The sequence below is a fragment of the Caenorhabditis remanei genome, chromosome V (genome assembly GCF_010183535.1).
Source record: "Caenorhabditis remanei strain PX506 chromosome V, whole genome shotgun sequence".
NCBI lineage: Eukaryota > Metazoa > Nematoda > Chromadorea > Rhabditida > Rhabditidae > Caenorhabditis > Caenorhabditis remanei.
In genome coordinates, this window is record NC_071332.1 from 2,304,333 (window position 1) to 2,319,726 (window position 15,394).

The 15,394-nt window shown below is 40.6% G+C and overlaps 10 protein-coding genes across 10 annotated transcripts; 5 read left to right on the forward strand and 5 right to left on the reverse strand.

Annotated features, from left to right (window-relative positions):
* Window positions 1-566: 566 nt before the first annotated feature.
* Window positions 567-1,809, reverse strand: GCK72_016848 (uncharacterized protein; the record flags this gene model as incomplete). Its single annotated transcript, XM_003094391.2, has 2 exons — window positions 567-1,129; window positions 1,713-1,809. 2 exons carry the CDS (start codon window positions 1,807-1,809, stop codon window positions 567-569), a joined length of 660 nt encoding a protein of 219 aa, XP_003094439.2.
* A 1,001-nt stretch (window positions 1,810-2,810) lies between these two features.
* GCK72_016849 (uncharacterized protein) lies at window positions 2,811-4,588 on the forward strand (the record flags this gene model as incomplete). The annotated part of the gene is made up of 4 exons (XM_053731734.1): window positions 2,811-3,122; window positions 3,169-3,249; window positions 4,104-4,439; window positions 4,487-4,588. The coding sequence occupies 4 exons, from the start codon at window positions 2,811-2,813 to the stop codon at window positions 4,586-4,588; spliced, it is 831 nt and encodes a 276-aa protein (XP_053580647.1).
* Window positions 4,589-5,124: 536 nt separating this feature from the next.
* On the reverse strand, window positions 5,125-5,396 carry GCK72_016850 (uncharacterized protein; the record flags this gene model as incomplete). Its single annotated transcript, XM_003094378.2, has 2 exons — window positions 5,125-5,332; window positions 5,383-5,396. 2 exons carry the CDS (start codon window positions 5,394-5,396, stop codon window positions 5,125-5,127), a joined length of 222 nt encoding a protein of 73 aa, XP_003094426.2.
* Window positions 5,397-5,832: 436 nt separating this feature from the next.
* Window positions 5,833-6,156, forward strand: GCK72_016851 (uncharacterized protein; the record flags this gene model as incomplete). Its single annotated transcript, XM_003094399.1, has 2 exons — window positions 5,833-6,022; window positions 6,068-6,156. The coding sequence occupies 2 exons, from the start codon at window positions 5,833-5,835 to the stop codon at window positions 6,154-6,156; spliced, it is 279 nt and encodes a 92-aa protein (XP_003094447.1).
* A 116-nt stretch (window positions 6,157-6,272) lies between these two features.
* GCK72_016852 (uncharacterized protein) lies at window positions 6,273-6,677 on the reverse strand (the record flags this gene model as incomplete). The annotated part of the gene is made up of 1 exon (XM_053731735.1): window positions 6,273-6,677. The coding sequence occupies one exon, from the start codon at window positions 6,675-6,677 to the stop codon at window positions 6,273-6,275; it is 405 nt and encodes a 134-aa protein (XP_053580648.1).
* GCK72_016853 (uncharacterized protein) lies at window positions 6,424-6,792 on the forward strand (the record flags this gene model as incomplete). The annotated part of the gene is made up of 1 exon (XM_053731736.1): window positions 6,424-6,792. One exon carries the CDS (start codon window positions 6,424-6,426, stop codon window positions 6,790-6,792), a length of 369 nt encoding a protein of 122 aa, XP_053580649.1.
* A 533-nt stretch (window positions 6,793-7,325) lies between these two features.
* On the forward strand, window positions 7,326-8,172 carry GCK72_016854 (uncharacterized protein; the record flags this gene model as incomplete). The annotated part of the gene is made up of 2 exons (XM_053731737.1): window positions 7,326-7,335; window positions 7,715-8,172. 2 exons carry the CDS (start codon window positions 7,326-7,328, stop codon window positions 8,170-8,172), a joined length of 468 nt encoding a protein of 155 aa, XP_053580650.1.
* GCK72_016855 (uncharacterized protein) lies at window positions 7,653-8,170 on the reverse strand (the record flags this gene model as incomplete). Its single annotated transcript, XM_053731738.1, has 2 exons — window positions 7,653-8,017; window positions 8,062-8,170. The coding sequence occupies 2 exons, from the start codon at window positions 8,168-8,170 to the stop codon at window positions 7,653-7,655; spliced, it is 474 nt and encodes a 157-aa protein (XP_053580651.1).
* A 3,307-nt stretch (window positions 8,173-11,479) lies between the features above and the next one.
* Window positions 11,480-13,034, forward strand: GCK72_016856 (uncharacterized protein; the record flags this gene model as incomplete). Its single annotated transcript, XM_003094368.2, has 5 exons — window positions 11,480-11,503; window positions 11,560-11,853; window positions 11,901-12,062; window positions 12,182-12,259; window positions 12,738-13,034. 5 exons carry the CDS (start codon window positions 11,480-11,482, stop codon window positions 13,032-13,034), a joined length of 855 nt encoding a protein of 284 aa, XP_003094416.1.
* On the reverse strand, window positions 12,795-14,990 carry GCK72_016857 (uncharacterized protein; the record flags this gene model as incomplete). Its single annotated transcript, XM_053731739.1, has 5 exons — window positions 12,795-13,030; window positions 13,363-13,463; window positions 13,507-13,693; window positions 14,480-14,915; window positions 14,958-14,990. 5 exons carry the CDS (start codon window positions 14,988-14,990, stop codon window positions 12,795-12,797), a joined length of 993 nt encoding a protein of 330 aa, XP_053580652.1.
* Between the last annotated feature and the right edge of the window lie 404 nt (window positions 14,991-15,394).

Consider the following 15,394-nt stretch of genomic DNA (forward strand, 5'->3'; position numbering starts at 1 on the left):
AGAGAACCTAGACTGTCTGACTTCTCTGCGTCTCCTTACTCTCTTTGCAATGTTATTGAGCTTCGATTATTGAACTTAGTAAAACAATATATATTTTTGAGTTTTATAGAAAAATATGAAAGTTTTCAGCAAGTATTACTATGATATACTTTCAAAGTTGAACAATTTCCACCAATCAAAGTTTACAACCTCTTTAAATCACTCGTGAATAAATATTATAAACTGTGAACAGGCCTCGCAAAAAAATTTTACCTCTTACCGGAAAAAACCATACTCGCAAACCAAAAAAGTGCCAAAAAACGCGAAAATGGCCAAAAAAGCTATTCTAGCCCGGCCCGCGGCATATTAACGAATAGTCATCCGGCCCGTCGTAGGTCACGGGCATAGAACTCGTCGAGATCTACATTTTGGTATATTTTTCAGATCATAATATTGAGTTTGACGCAAGTTACGTGCCGGTCCGTGTCGGCCCGTTTTGGCCCGGTTCGCAAGTATGAAAAAAACTTTATTACACAATTAAGAATATAATTAAAGGAAACCAAACGGTTTATTCAATCAAAATATGACTAAAAACCATCGCATTTTAATTTATACCACAACATATCTGAAGTTGCTTTATCTACTCTATTCAAAGCTTCAAAATACACATTGATCATATGATCAATTAATTTCTTATCCAGCACTCCTTCCCTTAAGAGTTTTTCCTCGAATATCTGCCGAAATATCCTACGGATCGCTGGGAAGTGCTCGTCCAAGTACTTAATACCTGCGTCCACATTTTTCTCAAACAAGTGTGTGCTGTTGAGACTCCGCCTTTGGTTACGTGGCTCTCTCAACTCATAGTATGCTTCTGGAGTCGGTGCATTCTTCAGCTCAGTCTCCGATGGCTTGGTTCGATTGTATACTTGCCAAGGATGAAGTGGTGAGAATCCAAGTAGAGCCCGCAACTCTGAAAGAGCAATGCTGGCAATACTCTCGTGTACCAACACGTGGGAGAGTCCTATCGCGGTGATGTATCTGACAACGTTGCCGCAAAGCTCTTCATAATCTGTTTCGCTGAGACACGTATCCGCTATCTTGGCTAGCTCATTGTCAATGTCAAGGGGAGGTGGTGTAGAAGGAAGGATGTCTGCAAGATGACAATATTTTATAAATATTTTTTGATTTACTTTTATAGTTTTAAACTATTCTGTGCGAGTTATTGATCGAAAGTACCATACTTGCAAACCGGGTCGAAATGTAACGACCTGGGCCGGCTCGTAACTCGCTTCAAACTTAATATTATGAGCTGAAAAATATACCAATATGTAGATCTCGACGAGTTCTATCTCCGTGGCCCACTACGGGCCGGATGTCTATTTGTTAATATGCCGCGGGCCGGGCTAGAATGGATTTTTTGATCAATTTCGCGTTTTTTGGCACTTTTCCCGGCCCGCGGCACATTAACGAATAGCCATCCGGCCTGTAGTAGGTCACGGACATAGAACTCGTCGAGATCTACATTTTGGTATATTTTTCAGCTCATAATATTAAGTTTGAAGCGAGTTACGAGCCGGCCCGGGTCGGCCCGTTTTGCAAGTACATGTGCTAATAAAAAGGTCAGCTACAAAACTGGAGCTCTTGTAATCTAACAAATCTACCAATTTTGTCATTTTATGGTCTATGACATCTTTAATCATTTTGGCACACTGATAATCAAAAATAAGACAAACCTGGACGTAAAGCGGCTCCAACACATATGACGTTGACGAAAAGTGCGACTAACACAACATTTTTTACAAATATGTTGTTAATAAAAGAAATCGCCATTTTCAAAATGCAAATGAGAGAATAAATGAGAAAAGAGAAGGTGATCAATCCGATCGACCTAATTTTCATTAGAAGTGAAAGTGTCATGTGATTTTTCGGGAAAATATGAAATATATGTATTTTCAACAGAAAATGAGGAAGAGTGTCTGGAAATAAACTTTGCCCCTCATCTATCAGAAATTGAAAAAAAAACAGAGCTAATTTTGATAAAATTACACAAAAATTAGTCTCATCGGACAAGTTTTAAGTACTTTTTCAGCTCAATCAAGCTCCAAACTGAAAATATAATACAAGGAATTGTCTAAATTTCCTTCTCATTCCCTCCAAAATAAAACGATGAGCAATCATGGTTGTCTCCGCCTCTCTAATTCTCTCTTCTCATTAGCCAATTTAACAGTGAGGAAGGAAATGTGTTATCGGTTTCACCGTTTTTTCCACTACATTTATATATACATTTCATATATACATTTTGTAGTTCAAGAAAAGGGCTACATTTTTGTAGTTGACAACTTTTTGATAGCTTTAATAGTTTTTGAGATATGCGCCTTCAAACGTTGGAACCTATTAGCGAGAGGGAGAGAGAGAGAGAGCGCGCAGAGAAACGTGAGTGTATCAATGTCTGCGTTTCTTCCACTGCTTTGAAGTTATATTCATAGGGTAGATCTGGAAAACAGCTATATTTTTGTAGTTGACAACTTTTTGAAAGCTCTACTTGTTTTTGAGATATGCGCCTTTTAACATTAGAAATTAGAAGCTAGAGACACAGAGAAGCTAGACTGTCTGACTTCTCTGCGCTCTCTCACTCCTGACTCAACTTTCTTGTCATTATTTACCCAGTAAGACGACAGTTTTCAACTAACGATTAGCAATAATGTTGTTGACTTCACTTCAATTTTTTTATCAGTCTTTTTCATTTTTAGGCAGTTTTACAGTTATGAAATAGTTTTTTTCACTCTGAATTTCGCTTTTATGTTTAAGTCTCAAATTTCAGCGTAGCAATCATGTTATCTCTGTTTCAACCAACTTTTGAACTATTAAGAACATGGTGCCCATGTTTCTCCAAGACATTTTGTTGTTGCTGCAAAAATGTTTCATCTGAAGAGCGTACTCTTTTAAATAATAGTGACACATATGGCGGCAAAGAACTGCAAAACTTCTCAAAGCCCGCTGAGGATTCGGAGGATTCTGAAGAGGAAGCATCCAGAAGAAGAATAGCTGAGCATAAGAAACAACTTGAAGAAAAAAGACGGCTCAAAATGGAAAAAGGGTATGCGGAAATCGCCATAATGCAGAGAACACGAAAGGAAATAGAGGTTTTTCTTGTGTAACCGAAAAATACAATAATTTCAAGTAGTTTAGAATGATGTCAGAAATCAAGAACAACGACTTTCTCAACTGGTTCAGCCGAGAAGATCGGAAGGTGCTGGAAATGGAGATGAGGTAAGTTTTCGATTTTTATTTTTACACATTTTAGTAAGACCATAACTATTTTAAGAAAACTGACATATTTTTGAAATTACCATCATCGTGTAGATTTGAGCTAAGCCTTCATTTTTGTAGTTGAAAGTTTTTTGATAGCTATTCACGCTTTTGAGATATGCGCCTCTAAAGATGGCGGTCGGAGAGAGAGAGACACAGAGAAGCCAGGCGCTCTCGTTTCTCTGTGTTTCTCTCATCGAATTTACATGCAGGCTATACATCAAGAACAGGGCTACATTATTGTAGTTGACCACTTTTTAATAGCAATGCTAGATTTCGAGATATGTGGTGTGCTGAATATACTGATTACCGGAATCTTCTGAAAATGAAGAAGATCGACTTACTTTTAGAAGGTGTTGCAGGCTTAGAGAATGTTGGAAAATTTTCAGATTTAGATGAGCTGATAGATTAAAAACAGGGCTACATTTTTGTAGTTGACAACTTTTTGATAGCTCTTATAGCTTTCGAGATATACGCTATTGAAAATCGGCATTGAAGATCGGCGGTGAGAGGAAGAGAGACGGAGAGAAACGAGACGCTCTAGCTGTCTGCGCTCTCTCCCTCTTACGCTATTCAGGTTTTTCTAGATATAACAGTTTTAGTTGAGGATGGGAAACAGGAGAGACGCAGACAGTTAGACGCTCTCGTTTCTCTGCGCACTCCCTCTCTCGCCCTCAGTTTCTGAGCTATCAACCTTTAAAGGCTCGTATCTCGAAAACCTGAAGAGATATCAAAAAGTTGTCAACTACAAAAATGAAGCCCTTGATTTTATCTATTTACCTTACAGAAACGGCACCTAGTATACTAGTTTTCAGATAGTGGAAAGTTCGGACGACGAAGAAGCACAAATCCATAAAGAATTCCAAGAGAAACTGAAAATTCAAGACGAACAATATAAGAAAAAACTGGATGATATGCGAAAAAGAAAACTGATAAGACAGGAAGAACACAGCATTGAAATGTCCACTTTGAAAACAGAGCGACTGGAAAAACTTGACAATTTACTCAAGCTTCATTCAATTTTCCTATTCTCTAGTAGTGTTGAAAATGAGAAGGAATCTGAAAGAGTCGCTGAAATTTTGAGATGTCACAATAAACCATTTAAGGAAGTTCCGGTGGATGATGACCCATACATCCGGTTGGCAATAAAGGTGATTTCATTTGAAATATCCATATTTTAAGCATTTTATAATTTCAGGAGTTTACCGGGAGATCCGACTTTCCACTACTGCTTGTTGGTGGTCAATGGGTTGATACCTCTATGGAGGGGGAGTTTTTGAGTAGAGTTGTAGATTTTTGAATAAATTTGTTCGTTTTTTTTTTTGAATTACATCCATACACTTTTTTAGAATTTTTAAGAAACTTTAGGCTAAACTTCGAGAACTTGTTACGGTGCTTGAAAATGTCAGATTCATAAAAAATTAAAAATATCCTGTAGATCAAACCTTGAACTATATTTTTGTGGTTTACAACTTTTTGATTGCTCCTCTAGACTTTGAGATATGCGTCTTTAAACACAGACGAAAGTCAAAAAAGAGAACACAGAGAAGCGAGAATGTCTGGCTGTCTGCGTCTCCTCTCTCCCTCCTCTGGGGTAAACGCCTCATATCTCGAAACCTAGATAAGTTATGAAGAAATGGCCAACTAATAAAATGTGCTAAATTTTATGTAGATCATTTTTGTAGTTGACCACTTTTTGATAGCTGTACGCGATTTTGAGATATGGGTCTTTGAAATGGACCTCTTGGCTCTAGACTTATTGAAAACATAATGATGAAATGCACACGTGTTTATTGGAACACCAATCGGCAGTTTGTCACAAAACATTGGTAAAATTTAATTCGCTTGTTGTCCCTGTCCAAATCCAGCCTCCCTCTTTCCATAGTATCCATAAGCGGATCCATATCCATAAGCACCACCATAATATCCATTGTATGCTCCATATCCACCATAGTAAGATGGATAGTAAGAGGAAGCGTATCCGTAGTATTGAGCAGATGTCTCAATTGAGCACATGATCACGGCGAGGAGCACACAGAGAAGGCTGGAAAAGGGATTAGGTTATTTAAGAGGCAATAAGGAAAAAAAACTTACAATTTGGAGTTCATTTTTAGGAGGTAAAGTTCTGTGGTGAGGCGGCGGTTTTATACTTTTATCATCTGCCGTTCTATTTGCTCATAGTTTTTTTTTTGCTCCGGGAAGTTTACCTAGGCTAAATGTGTCAAAAGGGTAAGTAGGTTGATCATCAAACACCAAATCTTTGATATAGTTCAAAAATATGTAGTTTGGTCGACCCACAATGAGAAGGAAGTATATTTGAACAGTGAACATTTACAAAGAAAAAATTAAATTTTGTAAAATAAATCAGAAAATGAAATCCACGTGAACTGCCCCACCCCCTGCCCTTATCTATACCCCATCTTGACAATCCCCTCATTTCACAGTGTAGCGTGTATTCCGTCAAAGTGTGAGTTCTCCCTGCATCTAATCCTCCCAACAACTCCAGAATCCTGCAGGATACAAACAAGACGAAAAATTTGTAAAATGCTCATCGAACTCTCCACCCTGCTCTTGCTCTCCACCCTATTCGTCTCGATGCTCGCCGGCTGCAAGAAGACGAACAACGCGTCGAAGCTGAAGCCAAAGGATATGGGTAAAGGAACGACTCCGATGAAGGCGCCGGCGAACGGAGGATCGAGTAAGGAACCGGTTCCAGGACCACCGATGCCGGAGCGTGAGTTTATATTGAATTGAGTGGAGAAAACAAAAAATTTTATAGTTACCTCGGAGCCCAAGTTGGCTGAGCGTCCAGCCGATGATAACGAGACAATCAATGATGCGAAATCCAACTGGGGAACTGTCAGTTAAATCTAACTCTCTCATCCCCCAATACTCGATTCTTTTTCGAATAAATATTTTCGAATAAATAGAGCTTTGAATAATTTTATGCTTAAAACTTGCAACTCTAAAAGAAAACAAGTTCACTACGGCTCCTGCTCCCCGTCCTGTCTTCCATGTTGCGTCGATGGCTCACTTGTAAAATTATTGAACTTATTATCCTGTCGATGCTTCATAAAACACCAGCATGCCGACGAAACGATACAGAAGAGGATACACAACCCGAGGAGTACCAGCATGGCGACGTACACCGCATTCAGGGCGACACCGGCTCCCTCGCGAAGGAGACTTCCCGAATTTCCAGATTCTGTTGTGGCAGGAAGGACGTCGATTGTGGAGGTTATGATGGTTTTGGTCACAGCGGCTGGTAGGGTGGTGGCGATTTTCAGAAGTGCGGGTGGTGGTGTTGGTGCGGGAGCCGGAGCCTTGGGGGTCAAAGTTGATGAGGAAGCGAGAATTGAGGCGACAGTTGATGAGATGGAAATCGACATATTCTGGAAATCCGATATTGTTTTTAACTCCGTATCGACAGAGTATGGGTTGGGTCGCTACGCAGCAAAAAGGAAACTCGCGACGCTAGAGATCACGGACCCGCAATGCCCCTGATAACTGATACGCGACGCATTGGAATCGCTGTCAGCAGAAAGAATGCACGCGTTCTGAAAATGCAATACTATTTTTGTGAAACTTTCGATAAAAACTGTAAATTTGAAAGTTCAGCAAAAATTTTGAATTCCCGCCTAATCGCTCGGCTACCGTAACCCGCTAAGACTCTGTTTTTTTTTAATTTTTGAAATTTTCAAGAATTTTTCGATTCAAGACAGATTTTTGGCTGTTTAAGTTTTGAAAATTTTGAAAAAAAGCCCAAAATTCAAAAACTGAGCGAAAAATTTGAATTCCCGCCCAATCGCTTTTCTACCGTAACCCACTAACAATGGGTTTGGTGGGACTTTATAAATAGTTTTCCACAATTTTTGAAGTTTTCAAGAATTTTTCGGTTAAAACTGATTTATGATTTTTTTTATTGTGAAATTAAAAAAAAATTATTTAAAAAATTTACGCTCCGTATCCACTGAGTGTGGTTTAGGTCGATACGTAGTAAAAAGGAAGCGTGCGACGCCTCTAACGACCTAGAGATTATGGATCAAGGTACACTTCTTACAACCGCGCTCTACCGAAACCGAAGAAAATAGTGTGCGAAATTGAGAGACTCAGAGAAAAAGAGACGGGCATTTCGGTGGAGCGCACTTGTAAGAACTGTGTCGAGCTAAGCACCCGGAAAATCATTACCTGCAGATTTTTATAAGCTTTGTTTGGTGTAGAATTGAGAAATGATTGAAACTTTTCTCCGTCCTTCCCCTAAAAACAATCCTAAATTTACGTGAACCTTTTATTACTAAAAAATATTATTTTCATTAAAAAAAACAAGTAGAGCGCTTTCTTCCGATTCCTGCCACGTCGACACATCACGTGGTCTTCTCATCGCCTCCAGTTTGAGTCTGCTCCTTTGATTTCGCCGATTTTCCAGACTTTTCCACGGATTTGACCTCCGACTTCTTCGACGTCGGTGCTGCTCCACCCTCCGCATTCGGAGAACGAGCCGCCGGTGCTCCATCAGCAGCAGGCGGAGCTTCCACGTCATCAGCCACCGGATCGGCGTTGGCAGCCGCCTTGTTGAACGCGGCCATTCGCTTTCTCTTACGACGAGAGCACCACACAATCAACACCCAGAACACGATGATGGGGATGGCGATGCCGAGAAGAATGACGATGAGCATCACGATGCTCCCCGAGGAGCTCGAGTCGGTGGTACCCATTTTTGGTGGAACAGCTGAAAAAAGAGCCGGTAGAGGAGTTGAGGGGGAGGGGGCTTACTTGTTCTTCCTTCTTGAAGTAGTTGAAGCGGAGAGACGAAAACTGAAACTGATTGTCGGGGGTAGATGTGGAAAGAGAGCGCTCGGTGGCCTAAGGCCGGGGGCATCATAGTTCAGGGACGGGGGGTTTCTGGAGCAAAAGAGGTTTTTCAAATGAGAATTTTTTACCAAGGGTTCCTTGGGCAACACTGAACGATCAACGACTTACTTTTGATTTGCCGCCAGAAAAAATAGTGTTTAGAGGTCAAATGTTTGGTTACTGTCACATCAGTTCTTAGATCAAATAATCAACTTTTTTATTTCATTTTTAGATCAGCGGTTCTAAAAATATCGGACAAACATTGAATAGATAAAGTTTGACCTGGGAAAAGGAGAGAGTGAGAGAGAGAGAGAGAGGGCGCAGAGAAGTCAGACCGTCTGGTTTCTCTGCGCCTCTCCTCCTCCCTGGCGCCTATCTTTGAAAGCGTGTATCTCCAAATCTGGAAGTGCTATCAAAAAGTTGTCAATCACAAAAATCTAGTACAGATTTTGCTCTTTGTTTTTGTTGTTGAGCATTTTTTAATAACTCTTTTGGTTACAAAAATATAGCGGTTGTAAGTTGGTGTGTCACAGAGGGAGACGCAGAGAAGCGAGAGTGTCTGACTTCTCAGCGTCTTCACTGTCTGCAGGGTCTGATTTTGACAGTGTTTCTTGAATCCATATCGCAGCCAAAATGTTCAAATTTACAATGCTTGGAAAGATCAAATCTAGAACTTCATTTTTGTAGTTGAAAGTTTTTTGATAGCTATTCACCGTCTTGAGATATTCGTTTTTAAAGTTGAGTACCTTAAACGGGCGGCAGAGAGACGCAGAGAAGTCAGACACTCTTGCTTCTTTGCGTCTCCTCCCTCCCTCTCTCTCTCCTCACTTCAACCTTTGAAGGCGCATATCTCCAAAACGTGAATAGCTATCAAAAAATTTCCAACTACAAAAGTGATGCTCCAGATTTGATCTACACAACTATATAAATTTTGCATCAGTTAAACCGAATATGGTGCCGTGACGCACTCTCAAACATTGCTGTCCTTCACATCCCCACTACTTGTCACCCTCCCATGTTTCTTCACAACTTGTCCTGTGTGAGAGATCACATTAGGAGCACAAGATATGTTTGTTTCTTCTCTTATCACATCACTTATCTTCTCGAAAAGTCCTCGTTTTCCAAAGTGCTTATCTCTCTTCTTTTCTTCTCGAAAAAGCCCATAAGTTCTCTTCCTGCGGACCTCTTGGTAATCAACAAACACAGCGGAAACGAGGGGGGGGACAGGGTTTAGTGAGGTCAGCACTTTTTGCAGTTGTTGCAAAAGTGTCAGTTTTGAAGATTCCTAAAATCAAGAAATGAAAAAGTCAAAATTTTTTTAGTTTTGTTGCAAAATATATTAAAAAAGAAGCTGCAGTCGTGAGGATTCTGAATCTGTTTTCAAAATTTCAGATCATCTCCTAGCCGAGACAAAAAGTGATGTATCTCGGCACAACGAGAGTAAACAATCTAGACGCCACAACCTAATCGTTTCCCTCTACGGAAGTTTCTGAACATTTACAAATGTGCCCCGACAAAAAAGTGGTGTGTCTATGCAAAAAATACAAATTAATATGATTTTGAAGCTGAAGTCTTGAGGATTCTGAATCTGCAATCAAAATTTGTGTCGGATCAAAATTGCCGGGGATACACAGCTTCGAAAACTTCGTTACTCATTTTTTGCAAGCAAAATCAGAATCCACATGACGTCAGCTTTAGATTTGTATTTTGACTTAAAACTGACATGGCTGGAAAGCTGACGTCGTGGGGATTCAGAATCTGTATTCAAAATTTCCGAAAGCCAGAAACGAGCCGAGTTACACATTTGATAACAGATTCTGAATCCTCACATTTTCAGCGTTCTCATGGCACTCATTTCATTGTAAAATTTAAGCCTGATAAACAGGTTTGAAATTTTTATATTCCAGGTTCCGCCTTCCGCCTTCCGCCTTCCCCTATTCCAAAACCACATTCCGCTCAACTCTGATTCAGAAATCCCCTCAATTTCAGCTTCACGTTGATACAACTCTCTGGCACCATGCCAACGTGTCCGTTGCAACTTTCCAGGTACCTAACTTTATCACGTTTCATATCCCTTTCGAATTTGCACCGACTATACTCAACAACTTCTCAAATTACTCTCCATGTTGCTATATCCCCCCTATCATCAGTATTAGAACACAAAAGTTGTCACATGACTCTCATCATCCTCGGCGGGGTCCTTCCAGTAAATTCAACACCGACCTTTGTTCTTATCCGTTTTGTGTGTGTGACGTCTTGGGAGAAAGAGAAAAGACAAATGATCGCGAGGAATAGAGTCGAGGAGAAAAGAAAATCGACAGAGATCGGGGGAGAGGGAGACACAAACAACAAGTGACGCATCGGCGCAGGCTCAGGAGCTCCGCGAGAGTCGTTAGAAAGAGTGTGTGAGCAAAAAATGCTCGATGGGTATAAGATTCTCGTCTCTATCTCTCTCTGTCACTGCAACGCCCATTCGCCGATTAGTCGCCTCGGCGGGGAAGCCTCGGAGTAGTTTAGTGGGATCGACAGAGCACAATTTGTTTTCGATTGGTGCTGTCTAGGTTTTCATTCTTTCATTTCGAAATAGAAACTTATTGGTAGGAGTTGAGCTAGGGTATCTATTCTAGGCGCTGAGAAAAAGTCAAATTTCCTGATCATAGTTGACTTTCTGGGTAGTCCTTCCCAATTCACGCTATCATACAAGAATAGTTGAGGCCGCTAGCTTTGTAAATGTACCTATATATGAATCGATAGCTCACGTCACAAGGATTCAGAATATATTTTCAAGTTTTTTGTAGCTTCCAAAGGAACGGAGTTATAATACGTTTTGCCAGAACATGTTCATTTAATATAACTAAAAATTTCGAAGCTGTATATCTCCGTCAAATTTGATCCCACACAAATTTTGAATACAGATTCTGAATTCTCACGACTTCGGCTTTTTAGTTGTGCCAGTTTTATGTAAAAGTATATAGTCGGATAGCTGACGTCGTGCGGATTCTGAATCTGGTTGCAAATTCCACTGAGTTAGGCGGTTTTCAGTTTGAAGCTGTGTATCTCCGTCAAATTTGGTCCCACACAAATTTTGATTACAGATTCAGAATTCCCATGACGTCAGCTTTCCAACCATTATAAAATATTATTGAGAAGCCGATTTTAACCAATCCTAGCCAATCTCAACCGATTTCAGCCGATCTTAGCCGATTTTAACCAATTTTAAACGATCTGAACCGATTTGAACCAATTTTAAACGATCGATTCCATTCTTCAAAACATTTTATCACATGATATCATTTAGTTATTTTCAGAAACACTTTCAAAGTCTCTACCCCAATAAACAATGACGGTGAACATCGAAACCCAGGTACCACATCAACAAAACTCATTTCCCAGTGTAATAGTATACCCTTCCACATTCAGACCACCAATTCTACCGACGAGTCCTCCTCCCCACTCATTCAAAACATTCCAACCGAGGTGGTTCGCGAGTTGAATGGCGAGAAGCTGCTCGACCGTACCACATTTTTCACCGAGTTCTCGACGAACGCCTATCTCGAGGACTTCTACACAAAAGTCGATGATCCGGCGATGCAGATGGTGCTCACATTCCTCCCGAATATCGTCGCCCGTTTGGGGAAAGTCGACAAGATGTTGGATTTCGGCGCAGGCCCGACAATCCACGTGGCCGCGTGCTTTCGGGAGATTGCGAATGAGGTAAGGCGATGAGAGATATCAAGTTACACACTCGACATATGTTCCAGATCCATCTGGCCGATTATTTGCCACAAAACCGCGATGAGTTGTGTAGATGGGTGAACAACGAGAGCAAGTTCGACTGGACTATCCCGTTGAGAATGATTTTGACGAGAGAGGGACAGAGTTGGGATCTCCTGCCAAAGGTGGAGCCAGCGACTCGGGATAAGGTAGGTTTAGAAGAATAAGATGATCGAATAAGAAATATGAATACACAATTTTTGGTGAGCTAGACAAGGATGACCACCAAAAATGCACCCCGGTTTTTTCAACCAAAAAATATTTCCAGATCATGGACATCTACCACTGCGACGTCTTCCAGAACCCATCTGTCGACTGCCCCAAAGAGATTTTCGGCCAGTTTGATGTGAGTTCAGCTTCCCTAATTCAAGAAAACTCACTTTTTTTTTCAAAATTACAATGTAGATCTTAGCTAGGGCTGCATTTTTGCAGTTGGAACAAAAATTCTTTACACGAGGAGACGCAGAGAAGCGAGGGTGTCTGTTTTCTCTGCGTCTCTCTTTCTCTTGCTACCAATCTTCGAAGGTGCACTGTATTGCTCAAGAATAGCTCTACATTTTTGTAGTTGGAAGTTTTTGGATAGCTCCGCCCACTTTTTAGATACACGCCGTCAAAGTTAGGGTTGTAAGCGCGCGAGAAAGGGAGGGAGGTGGAGAGACGCAGAGAAACGAGAGCGGCTGTCTTCTCTGCGTCTCTCTTTCATCTTTCCAATCTTTGAAGCCGCATATCTCAAAAACGTGAATTGCTATCAAAAAACTTCCAACTACAAAAATGAAGACCTATTCTTGATCTACGCAACCAATATAATATTAACAAAGCTACAGGCGCTCGTCACCATCTTCTGCGTCGAGTACTGCTGCAACACCCTCGCCGAGTACTATTCAGCCATCAAGAACACCGGCGCCGCCGTCAAGCCAGGCGGCTACATGATCTACGGAGGAGTCTTCGAGGAGACCTGGTGTAGTTTTGGAGGCCGCAAATTCACGTGCCTCTACATCACCAAAGAAGTCATGTTGGACGCGTTGGCCAAGGCTGGATTCTACGTGGAGGAGGCGGATCGTGGATGTGTTCTCTATGAGATCAATGGCATGTTCATGGTTTCCGCAAAGAAGAGAATCTGAGCAATTTGTAAAATGTAAAAAGTGTCCTATCGTACAGTATTCATCTCATATACCCCCAAAATTCGCTTTTTTCCAACAAACACCTACATGCACCACATCACCCCCTTCCCTTTTCTATGAGTATTTTATTTGGCAATTTTCGATTTTTTCTTTTAATGCAAACATTTGCTGGTTTCTAGACTCTTCATTTATTTGGAATTTTAATAAATAATCGGTTAGGAAAGCACATTTTTTCAACAAGAATATTCAATTAATTCAGGTTTTTCTATAGCATAATTAAGTGAAGTATTATTAGAAAGGGTCGCCGAGGCCCTTAGACATTTAGTACCTTGGGAACCCAAACATTCCGGGTATTTGTCCGGATTTTTTGGTGAGCAACTTGCAAAAGCTTGAAGACGTGTGAAGACTTCAGATGACGAGTTTCGGATTCTGAAAAAGAGGCGGAGCTTACAGTTTGCTCTACACCACATACCTCTCCCAATCCTTCTCAACCTCGGCGATTTGATCTATTCTTAGCAATGGAATATCTCGACGGATTGCTTTGGGGATACCGAAATTTTGGATCAGCATTTTATCAATTTTTTGATTTTCCAATCGAAAAATTCCATTGTGCACTCGCTTGGTTACCCTATGGCCGGGTCCCCTTCCATTCACATTAACTGAAAATCGAGCGCCTGTTGAATTGAAAATTTTCGATCGGACTACAAGCCTCCCGGTGCAATTTGCCTTTTCGAAATGACCACTTTTAATGGTGTTCTCGATGCTGAATTGGGTCCAGGAGTCTTCTGAAAGAAAAGCAATTGGGAGGATTTTCAGTAGTATTAGCTGGTAGATCAAAAATAGGGTTACATTTTTGTAGTTAGAAATTTTTTGATAGCTATTTAGGATTTTGAGATATGACGGTTTTAGTGTGGCTTGGGTAAGGAGGGAGAGGATGACACTCGCTATCTGACACTCACTTTTAAAGGCGCATATCTTAAAACCTAGAATTGCTATCAAAAAACTTTCAACTACAAAAATAAAGCCCTAGTCTTGGTCTACACAAGCAATACACATTTTTAACGGTGGAAGAGACACAGACAGTCAGACACCCTTCTTTCTCTCGGCCCTCTCCCTTTTTACTTTCTCGCTGTCCGTCACTCATGTTCAAAGACTCATAACTCGAAACCTAGAATTGCTATCAAAAAATGGTCAACTACAAAAATGTAGACCTTTTCTTGATCTACAAAACCAATACAATTCTGAAGCATATAGAGTGACGCAGACAGTTAAAAACCCTCGTTGCTCTGCGCCCTCCCTTCACTATGTGCCCCGAGTATTTATGATTAAAGACGCATATCTCAAAAACTAAAAAAGCTGTCAAAAAATGGTCAACTACAAAAATGTAGACCTTTTCTTGTTATACACAACAATAATAAAACATTCCTACTCTTCTCCTCACTTACCCCTCTCCGCCTCCAACAAATACTGCTCATACTTCAGGCTACTAATCTCATCGTTCCCTCCAAACTCTCTCATAAATTCCTCATAATATGAAGACGCTCCAGATGGTATCAAAATCTCATTGGGACCCATAAACCCTATATAATCCGTCGCATCTTTGTACTGTAGCAGACAGTCCGTGTAGACTGCACCATCCGTAGAGTTAGAGGTTTTCAGCCACGGTTGCAAAGTGATGTATTTTTGACTTTGATATATTTTCAGAAAATCGTAAATTGGACTGGAAACGTTGGTGAGATAGAAATGCAAATGTGCTCCATAGTAACGAGATACATGGATTTGGAATATTAGATCTGGCCAGTTGAGGGTGGAATCTTGGGAACTTGGCGCGATGCAAAAGACAACAGGGTATTGCTGGGAGACGGGCATTTTGAGGGGGATCTGAAATTTAGCAATAGGGCGCACTTACTGAACTAAGCTCACCTCAATACCACCCACGATTTCAAGTTTCTCCATGGTTTTAAGAGTTTTCAGGTTCCCTTTAATTATTGCTGTTGAGAATTCTGTATGATTTTCTTCGGGTTCAAAAATTGAAGTAGCGTCGATAAACTCTGTATCATTAGACACCCCAGTACCAATCAACTGGATAGTGGGGGTCTCAAATGTCAGGGGTACTGTAAGTACGATAGCAATAGCTTGGCTGCCAAGTCTAGAAGAATCTGGTGATTTATAATTAATATTTAATAACTTACGACTTTGATTTTTCATAGTAATATGCGGAATGGATAAATCCTTCTAGCTTAACGGGTACCCGGTTGTTTCTTCTTTTAAAAAAGAAAAATATAGAAATGAGTAGGATTAGAAAGAGTAGGAATGCAAATATTTTTAATTTAGCAGCCATATGGAAGAATTGAATAGAA